The sequence below is a fragment of the Oryzias latipes genome, chromosome 5 (assembly GCF_002234675.1).
Source record: "Oryzias latipes chromosome 5, ASM223467v1".
Lineage (NCBI taxonomy): Eukaryota > Metazoa > Chordata > Actinopteri > Beloniformes > Adrianichthyidae > Oryzias > Oryzias latipes.
Genome location: NC_019863.2, coordinates 31,724,419 through 31,749,037, shown reverse-complemented (window position 1 = coordinate 31,749,037; position 24,619 = coordinate 31,724,419). Strand labels below are relative to the sequence as shown.

Genomic DNA, 24,619 nt, shown 5'->3' with positions numbered 1-24,619 from the left:
CACGGACCAGGAGAGCTTAAAAACCTACAGTACGATCCCTGTAAGAGTCCATGTGACTGAAACTACATAACTAAAGACATACAGTAGAATGTTGGCACGAAATGGTTGGCAAGCGTTCAGCAGCTTAACAATAGGAGATCCAATACAACCATGGTACAATTTATTATGCATGTCTAAGGTAGACATACAAACAATGTGTTTATGTTGTGCAAAGTGTCTGTCACAGTGAGGGATGATGGGCACTCATGAAAGTGAAGCAATGCCGAGCAGGAAGCTGTCACTTTGACCTTCCTATCAATTAGCACGGCTGCTTGTGTGCCCGTCAGTGGTTATTTACAGGGCTCAGTTCTTACTTTACCTGATGCTTTTTGAAGCAAATTCAATTATTTCTGACACGTAAGGTAGAGAACATGTTTCCAAACAAGGATGTATGTAAAAAAAAGGCAACAAAGTAAGCAGAAGACGTCTCTGAGAGCGGAGCGTTTATCTGTGTGACACCTGTCTTCTGCGAGGAATATTCTCTCATTGCTGTTGGCGTCCACAATTATTGCGTCTGCAGAGGCGTGAAAGGAGCCGTCAACGCTGAGAAAACTTTTAAGTCATTTTTCTGTTGACCAGTTTACAGCCATATGCACCTGAGGATGGGACCGCATCCACGCTGTCCACATGTGATGACTTTCTCTTTGATCAGACCATTACACAATTCTGGATCCGACTGGCTTTGGCGCAGTTCTCCTACATTTAGTGACTTTGCTTTGATTTCAGGAAACCCATTTAACTTAAAATAGAGTTGGAAGAAATATATAAATGACAGGAATTCTAAAATATCTAAATTAATATATCATCACAAATCTAAACGTTTTTTTTTAAATCAGTCTTCACCACACTTTGAATTGTTCCATACATCTATAGTGTTAAAGTGCAGTGGATACACTTTAAACCAGTGTTTTTCAACCTTTTTTCACTTTAACCTTGACAAAAATCCCGCGGCACACCAGCATCTGATCTGATCTACAGCCCCCCCCGCAATCTCACGTGCATTTCTCTGATAATTGTGGCAGAAAAAGCAGGAAGTTGCAGCTGCTTTTCCTAAAAGATGAAATAAAAGTTAAGTTAGAAAATTTAAAAACTGTTTGTTTTGTGTCCGTTGTGGTTTCAAGACGTTTAACGACGACTCATTGTGCGCCGAGGCGCTGTCCCTTTAAGCCAATGCATCATGGGAGATGTAGTGTGAAAACTGCCGCAAAAGGGCAGAAAGACTAGCGTCTCTGAGCTTCATTGTTTTGTTCACTTCTTCCACGGTCTGATAACGGATTCTGTGGAAAGCTACACCGCTAAAGACGAGCTTTAACTGCTATTTTTGTTAGAACTGAGCGACTAAACCAAACTTTAGTTGCAACTAAATCGCGGTACCGTCATTCTTATCAAAATGTCTTTAATAGAATCAAATAAACACAAAGAAAAAATAATTTTATTATCTTTCATATTCCTAACTACTCAGCATTTTATCAGGGCCTGTTTGGATGAACACAGAGCTGAAATCCTGGAGATGGAAAATGTTTTTAGATCAGTTAATGAGGGCAATTTCCCACGGCACACTGGTGTGCCGCGGCACACTGGTTGAAAAACACTGCTTTAAACAACAGTAAACTCTGTTTTTCTAAAAAAACAAAGAAAAAAAAACAAACCCTTAAGCTTAACCATTACATCATTTTCTATGGAGCCGCTCTTTAACAAATTGAAATTATTAATATTTGGAGACCGGGTTGATTTCAAAATAATTCAAATCATGTTTAAAATTAAGGATAAGCAATAAAAACAGTCTGAGAAAATCAAACATGTTGATAAAACCAGCTGCCAGAAAAAACGCTGAACTTTAAGACTGGTCCAGATATGAATTAACAACTGGGAAAACATTGAAATCTTATCTTGATCAATAAATTAAAAGCAACTGTATAATACATTGATATAAGATTAATTGATATATTTTTTTTATGAATAATAGCTTGTTTCTTGTAATTCTTTAAAAATACTGTTTGTATAAATTTAAAAAATCTTTATGTGAATCAGGTTTTGAGCTGTTCAGTTGAGAATTACGTAGTTTATACACAATTATGACGTAAATCTTACGCAATTGAGCATGATTGTTGCGAGATTTATACGCAAATTTGTTCATTCAATCATTTTTACATGATTGTAAAAAATGATTTACAATCTAAATAACGTTGTCATTTAGAAAATGACAACGTAATTGTCATTTTCTAAATTTCATCTATCTAAATGGCTTTTAAGTTGGTTTACGTGTTCTTTGTGTGGTTTATTCATACTACTTCTGGGGTTTTAACATATTTCATTCCTGATGCATCTGTAATAATTTCACGGAAAGACCACAACTTTTCTCACTTTTTCCACGTAGATTGACGTATGTCAATATACCATATGCGTGCAATGTGTACAAATGTACGTAGTGACTGTGGGACACGGCCCTTAGTCATCGCTATACGTCTGTTTGAGGTTTTTAATTATAATTTTATCAGTAAAAAAGAAGCCTTTGTTAAACCAAAAAACTGTATTTCCTTGTTTTTATTCTTAAAGGTCAAACTAGAAGGAATGTCACTGATGTTTGACACGTGGGCAGAAAGTTGTCTTCTTTCCAGTTTGACAAACACAAAACTAGAACATTCTTTCTTCACAGATTCTGGGTCAGCTTGAAAAGTTAACGAGGAGCTGTCTGTCAACATTTCAGTGAGATTTAGAGATTGATGAAATATTTACCAACAAATAAAAGTTGTTTTTCAGCTAACAGAAAATCTAAAAAAAAAATGGCGACATGCAATCACCCCCTCTGCCATCAGGAACGTTCTAGGAGGCGTCTTGCGAGTCGCCCTGCTGCTGTAAAACACAAAAGAGGCAGATTCTGATATTAGATATTAGGGAAAAATAAATATAAGAGGGTTTTGTCTTTAAAAATACCTTAGGGGTTGCTCCAGCTTCAGTCTGACAAATATGAGTACCAAAATACGAAAAAAAATGGAGGGAGGAAGAAATGGAGGAAAATCCCTAAGTGTGGTTTATAACAATCTACGAAATTCAAAAATGTATGTTCAGCATTTAATATAAACTGACTCTGGGCCCTGGAATCAGTTTTGCCTCGGGCTGCAGAATCCTTTGGAAAGCGGTGGTGATACAAGAGACGCAGAGACTGAGATAATACTTTAGACTCTGCTTTTATTCTGCGGAGGGCAGCAGCTGAGAAACGAGAACCTTTGGCCAGATAGTAATTCATTATTCAGCATGTTTATGTATATTTCAAATGACTGATCCCAAACACAATGCAGAAAAGTTGTTTTTCATTTTAGACCTGGTCAGACAAGCTTTTTTGTGTTGTGGACTCCGCCTCATATGCTTTGTACCTCTGACATTTGTTCTGTTGTTCTCTAAAAAGATGCTGAAACAATAAAAACTGGCCATAAAAAAGAAGATACTATTAAAACATCTCTGAATATACTAAAGTAGTTGATTTGTAAATAATGTGTAGATCCATTGACTTTATGGGGGAATCGATCATTAGATGCCTCACTTTTGATCCATATCAGAATTGTTTTTAGAATTTGTGAAAAATAATTGTGATTCAACAAAAAAGAATGAAGTGGAACCTAAACACAAAGTATTTTGCTGACCCTCTGAGGTGACTCGCCCCGACTTTCCTTAAGGTTATCGTTTAGAAGCAAAGAGCGTAAGCGGACACATTGGCAGAAAAGTCCTCTTCACTGGATGCCCCATTTTTCCTTTTGTCCTCTACCTCTTGCTCTTTACCTTTACTGAATATTCACCTGAGCTGCAGGTTTGCAACCCCGATAATGACGCTGCAATCTGACTGTCGGCTCTAATGCTTCCATGTTTCAAGGAGATTTTTCTGAGGATCACTTATCATGACATGAAAAACCCCCAAAACAATGGCATTATCTTTTTATTAAACACAGATTGATCAAAAAATGAGTGGCATTCCTCTGGGAAACATAATATTTTTAAAAAGCAGCTCCTTTAGCTGCTTGGTTACATTGAAAATAAATACATGCCTTCTTTCTGCGTTCCTGTTATGCCATCCAGGGTCCTGGGCAACCTCCTTTCTTCTGTTCTTGGCGGAGAAGCAGTTTCGTCCTGGATGCATCAGCAGCCCCTCACAAGTCTAATAACTATGAAGTAATGATAATGAATGTGGGTGGGGGTCAGACTACAGGATCTCTCGACCTGCTGGATCTCATCTGCATGGCTTTGAAGTTCCCAGACAATATCATCATTATTGGCAGGATGCTGCTGCCCAAAGCCTCAGCGCTGCGTTTGTGGAAGTTGTTGATGGTGGTGTCACAACTTGGCAAAATGATTCACAAAAAAACAATTAAATTTCCTTTCACCTTCTGGTTTTATCTGCACAAAGAGGTTGTTTTTCCTGTACAAATGTAGAAACAGTTCTGTCTTCTCCAACCTTTGTTTTGGCACAGTTACCAAACGTGTGATTCATTGATCCCTCTTATGACTATGGATACATTTTCCCTTTCCTCTCTAACCAAGTTAAGCACAATTAACACAGTAGCTCTTTTAGCAACATTGCAAGGGGGGGCGTGTGTCAGAGCTGCACTTGGCTGAAGGAGCAGCTCTGAATACCAATCCTCTTCCTCTCACTCCGGACAAATGATGCCCATCTCTGCGTGTGCGAACCTCTCGCTTTCTTCTCTGCTTTCAGCCTATTTTTCCTTCCATTGTTTTAGTGAAATACATCAGCTCAAAGAAGAAGATGAGAAAAAAACAAGCCATTAGGGCGCAGCGGAGAGCACAATTAGCTAAATAATTGAGGTGCATAATGGATGTAGTGAGATTAAAGTAGTGGAATCCTCAAAAATAGCTTTAGAGTCTCAGCTTGAATCTTTTGTGCTCTTTCAGAGGAACTGTAAATCTAATTTATTGCCTCTTTTTTTTTTTTTTTTTTTTTTTTGCATTTGTCCTATTGAACTTGAAAAACTGAGGTTATCTGGCTTCGTAAAACCACGTCTTTAGTTTTTAGTACCGGAAAACCTACAGACCAGCCGTGGGCAACATTAATAACAGAGACGTGTGTGGACTGGCCTTGCTCATCTTTGTACTGATTGTGTCTTACTCCAGGCCCCCCCATCTGTCTGAGGGTCGCCTATGACCACATAAATGGATGTAGTTGGAGTTCCATAAAGGGGTTTTTCTCTTACAATGCTACCAGGATATGCAACCGGCGTCTTTTCTTGTGGGCGGGTCTCTGCTGTCCACACTTGCTGGCTTCATAGTTCAAAGACCCACTGGGATCATCTTTTGATTCACCTCTGAGTTGTGGGCGGGACTGTTGGAAAAACCCCGTCTACCATAAGTGAGAGCTGTCTGTTTACTCACTCTCCCACTAGCTTACAGCCCCTCACACCCCCACATCCAGCCATACAGTTTGGATGCCATGAAAACCAAGACGTAGGTTCCATTCTGATGCAGGTTAATGCATCAGAATGGAACAGATCAGGGGGCTTGTGACCACGCCCCCAAGTGTATTTTCTACATCACAAATGGAATCTTTCTCAAATTGGATTTGGCTGCTCCTAAATCACATCAATTTAAATGTTAAACCCAATTTTCCATATATATGTCCTCCATCATGAGAAAATGCTACACGAACAGGGTAAAAGCAGACTTTAGAAGCTCAGTGAAGTACTCAGAGAGGCGACATGGATCATTTTAGCAGGTGTAATATTTCCTTTCTTTGTCTTGTAGTTTGACACCAAAAAAACCCAAACAGTCCCAGCAGACTTGTGCGGGATGCACTGGGATCAGATTTGAGGCTGCAGATGTCAGCTTTGCTTCAGAAGGTGCCAGCTGCAGCCTGACGTCTTCACGACGCAGAGGGTTCTCATTGATTATTTACTGCAAAGAATGAAGAAAAACGAGACATAACTGCAGGACAGGAGTGGCGGTGTTAAAAATCTATGAGGTTTTTTTTTTTTTTTTTTCATAATCTGGGAAATATCAGAGCAAGGCAGCTAAATGTTCTGGCAACAGTTGACGGCCTCAAACATTTCCTCAGCTGGAGTCGTTCTGACCCGTGTTGTTGATGCTATTGCCATATTTGGATCCATGACCTTAATGTTTGATACAGAGTACCTGCATGCAGGACAGGAAGACTCTATGAAGGTCATCATTTTGGCCAACAGTGAAGTATATTATCTGGAACAGAGAGCAGAGGAGCTGCAGCGGCAGCCTCTAATCCTCTTTAATTTGTTTTCAGATGAGGCTTTGCAATACCAGCCTGCTTCCTAAGCGCAGATCGCATAAGAACATGGGCTGGGACAGCTGTCTACTCTTCTGGCAGTTTTTAATACAGGTCTGGCCACCCCCTCAGCCCCACCCTGCAGCAAATAAATCTGTTGCTTGGATGCGCCGTTTTTTTTTAAATGAATTTTTTGCGTCAAGAAAAGTTTCCTGTTACTTGTTGGTGGGTGGGAGCCAGATGAGGTTTCCTGCTTTATCCGGATGTGCTTCCTCTCCATCCCACTCAAAACAAAGCTGGACACCAGGTCTGGGTGGGTCCAGTTTGTGTGGGGTTAAAGAAAAAAATGCTTTCCAGCCCCGGCCTGCGTGTTTATCTCGCCAGTTCACCTGCTTAAAAGCAGAATTCAGAGGTGGATTGTTAGTGACAATTTCTTTGAGACAGAACTGACAGTCGTGGTGGGATGAGGGCATCGTTCTGTTGAAGTGATGAAATACTTTTTTAAGGCTCAGACAGAGACAGGGCTTCTAAAAGGTGTTGAACAAAGGAAGCCAGCAGAAGGCTGGTGGTGCAAGAAGAGACTGCCAGGACTTTAATCCTCCCTACAGCGCTGATAAATCGGCATGCGGGTTTCATTTTTATCCCTCTTACTAGTATTCTTGGCCCTTGAGTGATGAACGAACCCAGACCTGCCTTTGAGACCGGTTGATGCAACATCCAGCCGTGGATTGTGCCCTCTGCACGGCCCAGATTGTTGCTGAGACACTGGGCTAACAGGTGGAAGCTCGCAGAGTCTTTGCCGCTTCCCAGAGAATACTCAGATTACTTGTGTGAGGACAGCAGTCTTGTCGGAAAGCTTTGCTGAAATCATATAGTTTGGCAGTTTTCCGCCTGAAAAGAGGTCACTGAAAGAACAAGAAACCTCATATTTTCTTTCTCAAACTTGATGCATTTGAGAAAATGAAAAAAGTTACATCAGGATGATCTATATTCCAATAGTTTAAGACAATTGCTGTAAATCTTCCTAAAATATTGTGTGTTTATATGCTAGATATTAACCTCTCAGCTTTGTAATTATTGAAAAATGTACTTCTGTTGTACTTTGGCCTTTTTCTGTGTAAACGACTTGCCCGATCTCAAACAGTGCCTTACTTTTACTTCATCTGTATTTTCTAAATGCTAAAATCTTATAAATGACTTCTAAATATACATACAAATATTTTTCCAAGAAAGGAAAAATGCTTGAAAATTTTATTTTTTTCTTGTGCATTGGACAATATTGTTTTGTTTCAAGAGAAAACTAGTGGCGTTGTACATCCGGACGTCCTCACTGGCTGAGCGGCTGCTCCATGCCCCTCACTCAAACTCCAAATAAGAACACCTTTTTTGAAAGTGGCTGCTTTTCTGTTGGTTTTATCTCCGTAGCAACTATTTTATTTTTTGGTCACCCAGACATGACAAATAGATCTCTGTCATTTTTAGAAAAATCGGCAAAAGTAAATTAGCAACTGAGGTTTTTTGTGAACCATGCTTACATTCATATCTTATATCATATCGTTTTGTTCCGTTTGAGCCAAAGATTCATGTATTACATTTTCATAATAATGTGAAGGCAACAATGGAACGCCACTTCTGCGAGCTCACTCCGCAAACCAAGTAATTACACTCGAGGAGTTGGTATGATGGATCAAAATTTTTAGGAGTTTACATTTATAGGTGGGCCTAGAGATTTTTGGAAATTCAAGAGGGTGGCCTTTGCCTGAGATCAAAGTTAGTGATTCTTCAGTTGTTGTTGTTGCAAACCTTACCTGGTGGAGCGTGTGAGAAACTTTCTGAAGATTGGTCAAACGAAATGTTTCTTTTCTCATATTTTAGGGAAATGTGAAAATTGTCTCTTTTAAAAATTCATTTTATTTTATATTTCCAATTTTTTTTCACAGGACACTAAAGGTGTGTGCAAATTTTGGTGTGTATATATATATACACACAACAACCAAACAATCTGGTCCTTCAGTCCAGGACGGCTGCATCACAGAATAACATCCAACCATCGACATGAGAGAGAAAATTAGGAGATGTATTTGAAAGGTCACTAAGGTTAATAGAAATACTTAAAAAAATACCAGAAACGTGTTTAAGTCCCTGTACATCCCTGCTGGATGTTTTTGTGAAGCACATGAAGGACTCTTAACTGAAGATGTCTTAATTAAAGTCACTTTAAACTTTATTTATTGCCTCTTTTTCATTTTGTGATGTCATGGGGATCTGAATCTCCTCTTTTTGGGCTATAGGGGGAAAAAAAGGTGCTGGTGAGCTTCCGTGTGGAAAACAAGGGCAAACCAGTGCAACAATGTCAGGAACAGAGACAGAAAGAACATGAAACGGCCTTTTTTACAAAAGCAGCAGTTCTCTATGATAGATTGAGAGTGTGCTTTGTGTTCGCTGGCTGCTGGCTGCGTGCCTCAGATCTCCCCGTTTTACATTCAAAATGACGATCTCTGGACATTGCTCCGTCCTCACACTCATTTCCTGCCATTGCAGATGACCTGCGGTGACGCAGCCGTCTACGGTTTGAATGCACAAACAGTGGTTGATGCCTCTGCGAGTCTGGGTAACCAGGACGACTTGTTTCCTTGGTGATGGCATCAGAACCTCTTTGAGGCCATGATCACTATTATCACTGTTGCACCACGGTGCTGTTTACCTTATTAAAACCTGTGGCACTTAAAAATAGAACAACAACCCTTCAAACTTCATGCTTACTTTTCCCTGATGCTGTAAAAGTACTGAAGACACACAGAAATTAGTATTATCTGCAAAGCAAACTATTTGATCGTTGCAACAATTTTAAACCTCATGTTTGGACATTCAATACGTTTGAGCAGCTCTTCAGTTGGTTCACATTCTCTTTGCTCTACAAGGTTTTCTCTAAATCAGCACGGTCCAGAACTTTTTTGTCTCATCGACAGCGAGAATCTAGAAATAGGAAAATTATTATTAAAATGAGTCAAAATCCTTTTGCTCCAAATTCTTGATAATAGAAAAACTTTATTGAAGACTCAAATTTCACTGTTATTTTTGGTTCAATTCCATTTTAAAGTTTATTAATGTTGGAAAGTTAGACTGGCATTCATTGTTATTATTTTGGAAACAAATATTTAGATTTATGTTCTAAGAAAAAGAACTAGTTTTTCTGCTGATTTATTAAGATGAGCCAACTTTCTCTTTTTATTTACATTTTTGTCATGATGTGTCGAGGCGTGATCAGACCCAAACCCGGCCCATCCATCCATCCATCCATCCATCCATCCATCCATCCATCCATCCATCCATCCATCCATCCATCTTTTTTTCTTCTGAAAACAGTTTTATTTATTTATTCTATGAATGGTGAGACTCCAACCAATTGACCGTGTTCAAGCAAGTTTTAGTTAACAATTCATATTCAGACATACACAGTCAAAGGTCAATATCTGCCATTTTTCTCCATCCATTATCTTTCCTGAAAGCTACAGCAGATCCACACCTTTATGCGCTTATTCTAAACTAGACGCCATCAGTGTACTCATCCATTAAACCTTTAGGACTTGGCATTGTTAAAACAATGAATTACTTTTGCTGTTTACTTAAAGGTTTCTGGCATTATCATCTACAAAAGTTCAATGTTAAGCCAAGAAAACTAAAATCCACACAGACACAAAACGGCCAAGGAAGTGAGTGGGATAACTTGTTCTAAAAGCTTCTTATCTTATCCCAACACATTTCCACCAACTCCTTCAATAGCGCCTTGCACATGCTCCAAAATGCATGACTGTTTAAGTGCATCTGCATTCCCAATGACAGAGATACAGCTCCTGCCAAGTATGAACTGGTTGGTTTATCCATAAATTACAGAGATTGGCAGCAACTGAATAATGATAACAAATAATCTTCACAGCTGCAATAATGATGCTGGAAGGCAGATGAATCTATCTTTAGTTATCTGGAGTTAGGCAGGTTTTTTAATAAGCTCTCAGATATTAACATGTGCTTCCTTCTGCTCGACTGTTAAATGGCAGTGTCCAATTTCAGGTTTGTGTGGGACTTTCACTCTGGTATTGGATTATTTGACAGGTCAAGTCTGTCCAAAAACGGTTCTGATTCTAAAGAGAACACGCACTGAAGTACTATAAAAAAACTAAATGAGCTACAAAAGCTAAATGCCTATACATTGGTTTTATTTACAGTACACACCAAAGGTTTGGACACACCTTCCCATTCATTTGAATGAGAAAGTGTGTCCAAACTTTTGGTCTGTACTGTATTTTCAGCTAACATGCATTTTCATTTAGTTTTCCAACTTTTTATGATATTCTTATTTTACCATAAATTGACAGGCACCATGTTCCCTAAACTGAAGGTTTTCCTCTCTTCTTCAAGCATATGATGTTTTTCTGGTGGTTTTAGTCAGGACCATCAGTGTGCACTGAAGGATAGGCAAAAGGAGATGGATGGAAGGAATTGACGGTTTTTGGTTTGTTGTATGGTAAAATGTTTAGCAAACAATAAAAGAACATTACTTGCAGAACTAAGCCAGCACAATATAAAGTCATTAAAGTTCAAAAGCCCCTACCGCTACAAAAGAGTAACAGACATGTTAGATCAACAGACTGAGCATGACGGTTTTTGACATGATCTCATCATAAACTGAGCAAAAGATAAGGTACAGGAAGGTCAAGGATGATAGAAATTCTCTTTAACCTCAGCTTTTATTTTTTCAACTGTGACATTTTTGTTATGGGGCTGCACAGTGGGGAGGGGTTAGCTCCCCTTAAAGTAAGAAGGCCTTGGTTCAAAACCCAGCTGGGTCCTCTATGTGGAGTTTGTTTGTTCTCCTCGTGCATGTGTGACTTTTCTCAGAGCACTCCGGGTTTTCTCCCACAGTCCAAAAACATGCTTTACAGGTGAATTAGTTTCTCTAACCTGTCTCCAGGTGTGCATGCGTATGTGTGTTTGTGTGGCCCTCCAGTGACCCTTTCAGGGTCTACCCCACCTAAAACAAAAAGTAGCTGCCAATAGGCTTCAGCAACCCAATGACCCCGAAAAGGATTCAGTGGATTTTTAAGATGGATGGATGGATGAATGGATGGATGGATGGATGTGTAACCTATATTTGTATCACTATTGTTACAGCAGGACAACAAGGTGAACTCACTGAGAAGCTAGCTTGTTGGAAGATTGGTCTCTGGTTTTGCACTTTCAGTTATCTGGTTAAAGAGTTAAATGGTAAATGTAGTCTACTTAAATAGAGATTTTCTTCCTGTGCTCTATGGCCGCCTAGCATAGACTTTATATTGTACATGGCTTTGTGACACCGCCTGGGTTGAGTAGCATTTACTTTTCAAAGAGGACTGATAACATCTATTTTCTACGATTGCTGACACTCGCCATTGCAGCAAAAAAAGAAAAAAGTAACTGTACAAACAAAAAAAAAACCTGCAAATAAAGAAGCCAATACTTCCCATTCATCCAATAACCATTGCTTCCCTCGCCTTAGATTATTGTTAGGATGATTATTAATGATGAAAAAAAAAACAGTGGTTAGCTGCCGCAAGTATTTAGCCGTCCGTTGTTTCCCCTCGGTTGTGTTTTGGTCCCAGGCTTTCAGTACCTGTTGTTAGTTGTGTTTGTCGGGTGGACATTGTTCTGGAGTCAGACTGTGCTTTGGTTGATGGAACTGTGTTTTGCTGCATACTGGAGTAAATTCTCTTCACATCTTTCTGCACACTGGCTTCGTTCCCATTAGCCAAAGCTAGCAGTAAACCAAAATGCTCCGGTTTACCTTCAAACCTGGTGCTACATAGCCTAACTAAAGAACACATTAAAAGGTACACTTAGTGACATTGAACACCAACATCTTCACTACGTTCTTGTTCGTTTTCCAATCCGTACTTCTACTTATCACAGCAGTGCAGGGGGAAAAAAATCATCCCCGATAATCCACTTTTGTTGTGTGTTTTTTATTTGCAGCATCATTCTTTTCTTTTTTTCTTATTGGCAGTGTAGTTCTTTTGTTTTCAAAGTTACTTTTTTTTGCCAGGTCTTGGGCCTGGTTTTCCTTGGTATCTCAACATCACGTCTTTTAACCGTAGCCTAGAAAACGGCCTGTTTTTGCTTGAATAACAGCCACACCCTAACTTCCTGATTTCATGGGAACGATGCTCAGTTTTAAACACAACAATCTTTGCTTCTTTGAATCGTCCTGATAAAATAAGACGTGAGTAGAGCTGGAATGACCTGCTCCTTTCCTTTCACACTGTTTGATAAAGAAAAGGGAAGTTAAACAAGGTTTGATACTCACCCATTCCTTGGCCAGCTACAATTTCACAGTGCTGCATTTGACTAAGACGTGTGGGAGGATTGGGTGCATTTCCTTTCAGGCTCCAACTCTTCTCACGAATGACATGATAATTCCTAATGCCGGAGGCCCTTCAGAAAGAGAATCCACTGATAGAGTTCCCAGTGATTGCTATCCGCCATGGCGGCGCGGGCTTGTGGGAGGGTGCTGGATTACAAAGGACGCCTGCTGACAATCTTGAAGCTGAAGCGTGTCATTAAACTGCAAATCACTCTTACTGAAAAAAACAAACCGGCTCCCAGATTTCTGTTTACAAAGGAGGACCTGATCAGAAACCGTCCCCCAGATCTCTGAGCTGTGTGTCAGTCAGCTGACGGGGACATATCGGCACCTGACTGCTGTAATCTTCATTTGACTGCAGCGGTCAGTCATCCTCATCGGTAGATCGCAACATCCTTCTGCTGAATGTAATTGAAAGTTACATCAAACTACCGTTGAGCTTTTCCTGTTTAAAATAATGAGACTGTGATTTATTAAGGTTTCGTTAACGTGGACGGGTGAGAAATTGAAGGAAAATCATCTCAGATCGTCTTTGTTGGGTGCTGTGCTGTTAAAAATAATTGTTCAAACTTTGGAAAGTTTTACTGTCAGCTGCTTTCACAATAAAAGTACTTTTTTTTTTGGACCTCTGATTTTCATCCTTAAAGGAGCAAACACTAATTTCAGCAAAGAAATACATTTTAGGCAGCAAAAAGAAAAATTCACCAAGTATTTTTGTATAGTTACTATTTTAGATTACTAATTACATTTTATGGAAGACTGACGTAACAGTACCTTTTCAGAAAAATGTTACCACATTTTTTTACGAAAATAAGTCTTGAATGTTTTGTTGAGTCATTTGATCTTGAAAACGTGAAATGTCTGTAAAAACACACGTTTTTTTTCTTGACCTAATATATCTTAGACGTTTGCAAACAATGAGTGGTTTTGCTTTAAGAAACAGCCTTACTCGATTTATGGCAACAGGAATGACTCATAATCATTTTAAGAGAAATGTATCTTAAAATGATTAAATTGATTGTTTTAAAAGGGCGGGACATCACAACTTAACTTAAGACATCTTACCAAACAAGTTCTACAAGATCTGTTGAAAGATTTTTCTCAAAACATCTTCTGTTCAATTTTCTCTAACTTGTATTGAGAAGGACTTTTTTTCAGTGATGATTCTTTGGATTATTCATATTATTGCTGCATTACACTGTTATGACATGAAAGTTCTGGCAGCTGCTTCCACTTACAGCATCAGACCACAGCTGTACAGTAGAGCAAAGGTTTAAGTTTGTTCTTGTTATTTGTGAATTATTGGTCTAAATGTCCTAACGTCCACCATAAACACAGAATTAAAGAGCATTGAGTAATGTGAAGGCTGCACAGGTAAAAAAGGACAAACAATTTAGATAACGCAGAAAGAACTGATAAAAAACACAAGTTCGATCCATGAAAACACAAAGCGCTGCACTGATCATGACCGCACAGGAACAGACCTTGAATACGAGAACAATGAAGGCTGAGATTTATACATCAGGAAGAACCCCAGGCGCAGAGATGCCCCCTGAGATGATCCGCCTCTCAACAGCGGGATGGAAGACGCTAAAAGGCTGAGCTTTCATAGAATCCCATAACCATGAAGCTTTTCAGAGACAACAAAAACAATCCCAATCTATAAATTTTATAAACTGGAAAGTCCAGGACAAAAGTGTTTTTGTTTTTTCCATTCACAACCCAGATTCTCTTTTAGAAAAGATATGGATCACCAAAGAAAACTGACATAAAACAGAGCTGTTGCTTCAAATCATCCTTCACCAAACATTACATTTACAATAAATGTTATTTGTGGAAGAAACAAACAAAAAAAGGAAAATAGAGATAATCTGTTAGTTTTTCCAAATAAAACTCGAGGTCCGGCATGCTGGCTGCAGCCATGCTGCATGTGACTGCGGCTCTTAATGCGCAGACGGGGTGAACTCCATGCAGCAACCCTCCATGCTGCATGGTAACCACAGCTCCTCTAGTAATTCAGACTGAACGTCCTTCAAACCAGGTTCCACTTTGAGAAGTGCTGCTCTATACAGAAACATCCGACATGCAGGTTTTGGGCCAAAGTTGAGACTCACAACGTTTGTGCAAAGACCCAGTGACCCCAAGAAAGGACACTCCCAAAAGCGGTAGCCTACTAACAAAAAAACGAACACTAACCTTAAGGAGAATAAAAATAGGTTAGTTAAATTATCTGTCCACACAGCATGTCATTTTTTATGGAGAAATCTTATAATTACATATCAAAATCTAGAAACAACGAAAGCCTTAAAAGGAAAAATAAACTAAAAAAGCAAACCTTTAGTTAGAATTACTTCAAATTCGGAGTCATACAGCCCAATAACAAGTATATTTTGCTAGTTCAAAGCAAACAGTTTGCATTTTGTGAGTTATAATACCTAATAGTTCAGTTTGATTCCAGTGACAAAAAACTAGTGTAAAAAGTGGAAATGATTCTTTTTAGAACAAAACACCATCGAAATGAAAATACAAGTCAGCCCATCTCAATAAATCCTAATTAAATCTAAAACTGACACTTATTGTTATAACATAAAACAAAGTTTGTGTGTCCAAAATAATGGCAATTAATGCCCGTCTAACTGTAAAACAAAATTACACTAAAAATCACAGTGGAATTAGAGATATTTGAGTCAATATGGACCAAAAGGATTTAATAATTTTCAAAACCCCTAACGAGACAAAAAAAAAAAATCTTGACTGCCGATTTTGAGAAAAGCTTGCATAGAAACAACTAAAAACCTGCTAAAATATCTTGAATATCCAGAAACAAAATGTGAAATCTTCGCAGGAATCAATAGCTTGCAGTGAAGTGATGGTGTCCAGTTACATGTTGCAGAATTAGGCAGCATAGAGAAGCTCAACGGTCGATGTGATCTAAGTGATCGCAGGTAGAAGTTTGACAGGTGCTTAGAAAAGTGAGGAGGAGGAGAAACCAAGTGAGAGAAAAGTTCCCAGGATTCTGCTAAAGAAGAGGAATTTAAAAGAGTGCCACACGCAAGTTTTGACATCCTCTGCATTCTTTTAGATTTTATTGATAGGCTTTACACTTTCTGCAGTTTTCTTGGAACGTTATTTTTCCAAAAGCTGTTCCAGTACTTATTTTGGGCTTCTGCAGCTTGACAAAAGTCTTGACAAAATGCTCACATTGGAAATGGAGAGGCTGTCATATCCGGAGTGGTTTCAAGTATTAATATGTCAGCCATGTCTTTTTATTTTTTCACATTTCTCTTTGTTAATTTCTTCTGTCATTCATAGGAGTCACATTAAGTGTTTGGTACAGAGGTCCCTCTTAGAGGTGCTCTTATGGGAGTATTTAGTCAGAGATGGCGTGCATGAACATAATTACCAGTGCAACCTGTTGGATAAGTAAAGGTCAATAGCCGACAAAGTCTGCATTATCAGAAATTAACGCACGCCGTGCGTTAATTTCTGATAATACAGACTTTGTCGGCCATTAACCCGCTTAAACCACGGTCACTTACAAAAGAAATAAATATTCAATTAGTTTTTAGTACTTTATTCGGTTTGGATTGCATTTTTTGCAAAAAGCAGACTATTTGTTACGTGGTGCAGTTTCATAAAAGACAGATGATAAGAAGAGCAGAGAAAGTCCTTCGTCCTTTCATCTTCAGTGACCCGAAAGCAAAGGTAGGCCATGTCCGTAAATGCGGCTGCATTTCCAGCTGCTCCGTCACTGGCTGTGTTTGGTTTCCACGCTGCATCTGGGCAAATGGCTGTTATTAATGGGAGAAAGCATAGTTTGTAGCCCTCATTAGGTTTTGTTCCAACAGAGCCTCTGATGGATTAAGACAAGCTGGAGGCCTCGTCTCCCTCCACAACCAGCTAATATGGGCCAATTAAATGCCCCGCACTCTTTGGCCAAAGCACACTTATGAATTGACTCCTTCAGAGATCTCCAAGGATTCAGCTTCACAACAAAAGCATTCATTTTTAGAGATGTGTTGTGTTTGCGGAACCGTTTCATAATAACTAATTAAATCTATTTCAAACATCTCTTAAAATTAATATTCTCTATATGCTAAATTACCTTAAGGTACGTGCACCCTTTGCAAAATAAGGAACCATTTTTACATTAGTGATGCAACATCGAACTTGTGTACTGGAGCGTCTCAGTGGAACTTGCTTCAGAAGAGCGTAACGAGGTCATGTGACCGTTTCATACGGCGTTCTATTACGTCACTCGCTGTGTTGTCTTCCACAACTTCATAAAATGGAAATTAAATTTAGCAGGGTTTTCCTTTTTCTTTTTTTGAGAAAATAAATTGTTTTTCATGTTACATAAACTTTGGGCAAATGTTTGACTAATTTAGTTGAAAATTATTATTGAAAACTATTGTAACTTTTAGGAAAATCAGCTGCAGCTTATTATGACTCAATTGTAACAAATAATGCAGGCGAGATTGTGGACTGACTGTACATCAGTACAGACGACAGAGTTTCTCCCTTTTTTTTTTTTTTTTTTTTTTTACATTTTTGGTTGCTGGTGTCCCTTGTGCTTTTTTCCTGGTTGGAAAATGCTGGTCTAACTGAACTCAATTTCGTTATTCTGTTTGTCCTCTATTAAAAAACAAAACAAACAAAAAATAATTTATTTTAGCACATGCCTTCTGTCAGTCATTTTCAATTATCTGTAATATTTACAAAACAATGTTTAAAAAGCAGGTCAGCATTCCACCTGACTCAATGCTTCAGCATACCCACATGAACAAATCAAATGTCCTTTAATTCAAAATGTACTGAATAGACCAACCTATGAGTTAAAGAAAACCACCCAAACACAGAAAACAGTTCAGTTCAGCAAAAAGGTTTTAGCCACTAGATGTCGCTGTGGTGAGCTGTTTATCGTTTTTGGGACAATTGTTCCAAATTATTTGATTTGCTCATTATTCAATTTCTGCCATCACTTCTTTACATTTTCTTTTAGTCAGAAAGTTTCATTATTTAGATGGAATTTTGAGAGGTTTCCACTTTGACGTACAAAACGCAATAAAACAGTTTTCCTTTCAGAAACTGGGCCCGTAAATGCAGGAATCCAGGTTTAACATTTCATAAATAAACTTAAACAGGACAAAAAACCACGGAGAAACACAAAGGGGGACAGCAGATGACTTGACAATGAAAAAATGAAACCCAGACACCTAAATATAAAAAAATAGAAAATAAATAAAATATATATATATAAAAAAAGCAGTGGCTGAATTTGACCATGTAGGGTTCTCCAGGGATAAAAAACTAAAACACGTTTCAAAGTAAAGCTTTGTGTTATTTGGAGAACATTATACCACTATGTACTTACGTGCTACGATACTAACCAAATACAGTGATGACAGTTGTGTGTCTACATTAAGTCGTGTGTTCTATATATTATATAGAAGCTGTGTTGGATGCTGTTGGATGATCTCCAAAGGATGACTCAAACACAACAACCTGTTGGTTGTTATGTTGTGCGAGCGGCATCAGCCTGCATTTTACCAAGAACATCAAGCATAACAAGACATACTGCTGTGCTGGAGCACTTTCAATGGAAATTTGGCAAATAGCATGTGTCTAATTTATGAAGTCATTTGGATGCCGCTGCATGGATTTTGAATTGCGTGGGAATTATGCCCTCGTACGAGCAAAGCAGAAACTGCTCCAGTTTCCTGTCGGAATCTCCTGAACCCCACTGAACGAGCGCACATGCTACTTTATGTGCTGTTTTGCGAATTCCTCATCCGTCCCCACAAGCCATGGATGGTTTCTCTGAGCTGCATTTTCCACAGTGCAACGTCGTTAATAAATTCTCACCATCCCTGAAACCACTCAAAGGCAGCCACCAGATAGAAAGTGTGAGAAATGTTTTACCACTTCTAACTAAACACTTGACTTAATAAATACTTGCTGAGGGCAGGCGCAGAGTGAGATCCTGCTGAGTTAAGAACATCCGCAGCCCTTTTTTTTTCTCATGATGCGTTTCTGTGGGAAGAGGTTTTCCAGCATGTGGCTGTGGCTGAGGATTTTCTGTCAGCGCATCAGCTCTGTGTTAATGACAAGCAGTCTATGCAAAGGTTTATCCGTTCAATTTGACTCTGGAGAGAAGATCCCCTCAGCTGGCTGATTAAATTAAGATTTTCTAATAAGCGTGTCTAGGTGCATTGGCATGTGAGACGAGCCGATGTGTGTGTTCTCCACCAGAGCTGATACCGAACACATCCGTTAAAGGCAGGCTATTCTACGGTGTAATGCTAATCTTGTCGTGTTTCAAAAGTATTGATTGATTTGTTTTATTCTGCTTGAGAGTTCTGTCCTATCCTCATAAAGCATTACTTACTTCATTTTAACTACAAATTATAAATGCCTTTTATTCTGAGCGTTTGTTTCGTTACCTTTTCTTTACCTGCCGGGGACATTTTCATCAGATTTGCAAAAAGAGAGGCTTTCAAGGAGAATAATTCAGTGGCTTTCTCGAGAAAAAAAACATCCGTTGATTTTTCTTCCCCTGTGATTTTATCAGAAGAACACGTCAGGAATACATGATGGCTTCGTTTGCTACTCTTGTTTATCAAAGGGTCCATGTTTTCGAACTCTGACCTGCTCTCTGGAATGCAACATAACCATAACTACGTTCACACCGCAGCGCTTTACGCTCAATTCCGATTTTATGAAAAAAATGTGATTTTTTTGCAAGGCCGTTCACATTTTCAATTAAATGCAAACTTTTGTGATCTCCGACCCAGAAGTGACCCGCATGCGCAGAAGAGTACTCTACGGGGAACAACGTCACTGTTGTCTGTGGAAGTAGCTAACGTTAACAATGGATGTCAACAACAGTGTTGTCAACAGCGGAGCTCTTTTTGCATTATTACATTTATCTTCACAAAGGAGCCAGCACAATTACAATCTTCTCATTTTAAGAAGGCATTGGAGCCAGGATCATCTGGACCCACTGTTGTGGAATGGGGATGTGTATGTGGGGGGGCCGCGCGCGTGTAAGAGAGAGGAGAGAGTGCGTGCAGCGCAGGAGGGAGTGAGAGGGGGGGGGCAGTGTGTGAACTAGCCTTATTTTGGCCTAATACTGGTTGATTAGACAATTTGCCTTAAAAAAAAAACCAAGCTGCACAGCAGCTGTGTTGATAAATGTTGTAATAGACAGGGACTGCACGGTCATGAAAAACCGAGAAAAGTTTTAGAAATTGAAAGTGCAATTTCTAGGTCCTTGAAAAGACATATTGTTAGTTTGTAGTGCTTTTCTGTTGCAGCTATTAAAAATATTAGGACAAAAATCACAAAAAAAATGGTAATGATTATTGAATGCTATATGCTTCCATACATTACTGCCGTTTTCAGCAGATGTCAGCTGTCATACAGCGCCTCAATTTTAACGACAAGGCAGACAAACTTGGGTGAATTCAGACGTGTCTTGGTTTGATTTAGCGATTACAATAGTCTGACTGAAATGTGTTTATCTTTAGTTTTGGAAATTCAGTGAAAGGTTATGGAAAATCATAGCTAAATAAGTGTACGAACCCTGAACACACCTGCACTTGTGGGTTTTTGTATTTCTTAAACATTTGAATGTCATGATTTAAATCCGCCTAACTGTCCAGTTTAGCACAAATGACAAAGAATCGGAATCTGTTAGGTTTAACCATATAACACCGAAAAATGTCCAAGGCAACATGAACTGAAACTCGCTCCTGTAACCTCCATAACTACCAAAAGTCAACAATTTTTAAAGCTTCCGTGATTCCTGCAGATTCGGATGCAGAGACAGGCAGCTTTGCACTCCGAGTCAAAATCCTTTGGTTTATGTTAAGTGCTTAAGCACTTTACCAACGTAAATGGTCTCAAATCAGCACAAAGCAGAAAATTGCATAAACAATTGAAGATGGTAAATCACAGAATGTTAACACTGGAGCTAAAGTTTTGGTGTTACAGGAGTAATGCAGGTTGCGAAAGTGAAGATTACCGGGATTTCCAGACCATAAAGGCACATTTAAAAGCCTTTTTTATTTTTTAAACCTAACTTTTTATTCGTAAATGGATTCCTTCTGGTTGTGCTGATGTGTCAAAATGTTTGCTAGGGTATTTTTTGTAAATATGTTAACACGGTTAACTTAGCGGTATCAAACGTTTTTTTTTTTTTACATATTGCAAACAAAGCCAGGTTATTGCCAACATGGCTAACAGGTAGCGTGTTACAAACAAATTCTACAGTTATCGTGAATGCATGCAGTTAATAAAGTCTGAGTGTCTGACTTTTCTCGGACTCTATTGTCTCGCTTGAAGCGCCTTACAGTTCAGTCTGCCTAAAATATGACATCATTTTGAAAATAAATTATTATCAATCAATATTGCACACAATACGGGACATACAGTCCATTTTTTGTACATCATCAACACGCAAACATTTTTTCTGAGACTTGTTTCAAAGCAACCATTGAACAGATGTCCCATTCCTCGGGCTGCTCTAGCTTCTGACTAAATGTACTTTCCTGATGCTCTGGTTCACGGTTTTCCATCTGTGTTTCTTCTCTTTTGCAGGTTATTTGACAGTTACCATAGAGCCTTTGCCCCCCGTGGTTGTGGGCGAGACTGTTACTCTCAAATGCAACTTCAAAACTGACGGCCGGCTGCGAGAAATTGTTTGGTACAGGGTGAGTAAGTCGACTTTCAACAGCATTCAATGCATTCAATATGGCTGAATGTGTGCAAAAAAAAGGCACAAAACTTACACAAAAAGAATATCTTTTACATAGGAAACACTTCCCGCATTTCGCAGCATTGTTAAATTAAAGAAATCAAAAATTTCCAATTTTCCAAGACAAATGAAACGATTTTTTCTTTTTTAAATGGTCAATGTGTTTCAAGATTTGCATACAGTTAAAAAATCAACACAATTGATGCACTGCAGGAATAAGAATAGAAAACAATATTGGGTACCCAACATTGCTCAACAATAAATGCACAAAACATGTTTCAGTCCCAAAACATCACTTCACGAAGACAAAAGAGGCAAATGGAATAGTTTGGTTTAAATCCTGAGTTTATTTCCAAGTCTTGTCAGAAATGATGGCTGTGAAAGACTCAAACACAGGACATGGACTCCATGAAAAAAACTCTACAGAGACGAACAAAAACCCCAGAAACAACTTGACCAAAGGGTGTCGACAGGAGGCAGTGACAGAAATCGCAGAGCTTTAACATGTTTGGAAATAACAAATCTAGAAACAGCTCCTGGTCCGGGAACTCATGACCAGGGAAAGGATAAGCCGGAAAACAAGCCATTACTTAAGACGAGAAAACCAAAATATATATAAATGCATGAATCAGAAACTGCAATTAAAAGAGCAACAACTGGTAAAAATGTAAGTCTGAATATGTATAGATTTTAAATGATCTTCTAAGATTTGACCATGGAAACCTGGTCTGTTAGTTAGGATGTGTCTTTTTTGAGCAAACCAGCTTTCTTCTAATAGAAAAACTAAGAAGTTTGATGGTATCTCTGACCTTAAATGAAGGGAATCCCTAAAAAAACACTTTTAAAACCCATAAAGGTACCAAAGGCCAGTGAACCAGGAGGTGCGTACCAGGAGTACATATGTTTTGGCTGATTTATTGATTAAAATGTTGGTGCTAGTACAGAGCAGTAGCAGTATCATGTATGCAATTATCAGCATAAAATGCAGTATTTAATTTTTAATCTAGCAAACATAAAAAGAGATTAAAATATGCAAGACATTCCTAAAGATGAGGCAGCAGGAGCAAAGGAAGAGGAGGAATTGGTTTATTCACTTAATTTAGAAGTGAATAAATGTACTTAGATGGAATGTTTGATGGTTTTGAACTCCATTCAGTAGCGGTTTTAGGCACGGGCAAACCGGGCAATTGCCCGGGGCCCAAATTTAAACGGGGCGCCATCCTCGTGGTAGGAATAAAAAAAACACACGCCACTATTGGTTTACTATTATCTGTTGTGAAGGAAACAGATAATGGTGAAGGGAAAGTGGAGGGGTAGTGGGCGCAGGCAGTGAGGAGCGCAGCCGAATTGCACAACACCTGGATCATTTCGATTACTCAGATCATGCTGATAATGTCATTATTTATTAACTATTGTAGACATTTTTATTACATGTCTTTATTTTCCATCTAAAATGTATTCTATGATAGTTTTCTCTCCAAGCACCGCTACTACTCCGCGCCTCTGGCATCGCCCAGCGCCCGAGAAGGACTGGTCTAATGAAAAAAAAAGTATAATTAAAGATTTATCTGCGAGCCACATGTGACCATCAAAAGAGCCATATATGGCTCGCGAGCCATAGGTTCCCGACCCCTGCTTTACATAATGCATCATGGGAGATGTAGTGTGTCTCTGAGCTTCATTGTTTTGTTCACTTGTTCCACGGTCTGACACCGGATTCTGTGGAAAGCTACACCGCTAAAGAAGAGCTTTAGCTGGTATTTTTGTTGGAACTGAGAGACTTTATGAGCAGAATCAGAACAAGGAAGTGAAGACTTTAACCACTTCTGATTGGCCAGACTGATGACATGTGATTTAGCCTCCAAGAATGATTGGTGGAGACAGTTAAAGGGGCGGGACATGCAGCAACCTATAGTGTGTTCTTGATTTAGGCCCACCCTGTGCGGCTGAGTTTGACACCCCTAAAACAGGAGTCTGTAAAATGCAAGCATTTTTTGTGTAAAATGGCCAAATAAAGATAGGGAGCACAAGAGGATATCATCATATTTGTATGTGTGTGTGTGTGTGTGTGGGGGGGGGGGGTGCCTGGGGACTAAGTTAGTGTAGAACCGCCACCGTCTTCATTTAAAGGTTTTAAACCTGACTTTGAAGACACGACAGTGTCTCGTCCTCTGAGGGACGTCTGCTGTGTAAAGCAGGAAGTTATACGGCGTTCTCTTCTGTTTTAGAGCATTAAAGAAGTTGTAACAATGACGCCAAAATGAAGTGTCATAAAAATGTCTTTGCAAGCCCTTCCACCATAAATAGGCTGTTTTAATGGTCATTTCTGGGAAATAAGTGGTGAAATATGTCCCTTATGTTTTACAACACCCAGATCTGTGTTGTGTCTTTTTGTTGTTGCTCCGTCAGAGCCAAAAGCTCTTTTGCATGTTTATCGCCGTGTTCGCGGAACAGCCAGCCGCCGTCACAACTGCAGTTGTTAGGAGGCAATCTGTTACTTGGGCAAGCAGTGTGAAGTATGGGAGTCATTGCTGGCTGATGCTCGGAATTAGATTTCTCAATCTGCTGGTCATCAGCATCATTTCTTGATAGTTCACAGCTGGCGACTCAACAGTTATTAAAATCCCAGAGTGCCGAAGTGTCGCTAACAATTAAATGGCTGTTGAAGGGGATGAGGAAAAAACAAAAGCCGTTTACCAAAATGTACGTCATCCACGTGTCTTTAGATTAACAGGAAATAAACTTAAAAGATAACCCCGATTGGGAGAAAGAGTCGTGTTTTTAATTTAGTTTGCATTTTGATCTGTTTATTTAGCACTCACTCATTGAAAAGATACATAGCTAATCTTTTTTTTTTTCCACTTGTGAAGTTAGTGATGTTGCTAGATTACACATCAAAGCTGATTTATTTAACTATTGTTGTGCATCTTTTGCTATGACCCGCCCAAAAGCACCAGAATGCTGCTTTTAGGCATTTTTGCTTTTGAGTAAATTTTTTCTGTGCAAAATAATTTTTTGAGCATACAGCAGTAAGTGTTGCGCTAAGAATACTGCTACAAAAATCTCTCCAAACGAGAGGACTTTGGCTGCAGATATCGACATCCAGAACCGGAAGTTGCCCCCAAATCGCTGGAACAAAACCTTTATCATGACTGGTGATCTTCAAAGTTAGGATTTTTAAGCT

The 24,619-nt window shown here is 39.0% G+C and overlaps 1 protein-coding gene across 1 annotated transcript in view; it reads left to right on the top strand.

Annotated features, from left to right (window-relative positions):
- LOC101166218 (immunoglobulin superfamily member 21) overlaps positions 1-24,619 on the top strand; it is a gene marked incomplete in the record, with an annotated part of 226,269 nt that overhangs the window by 50,048 nt on the left and 151,602 nt on the right. The window contains 1 exon segment of the mRNA XM_023955299.1: positions 21,279-21,391. Coding sequence (XP_023811067.1) covers positions 21,279-21,391 — 113 coding nt within the window.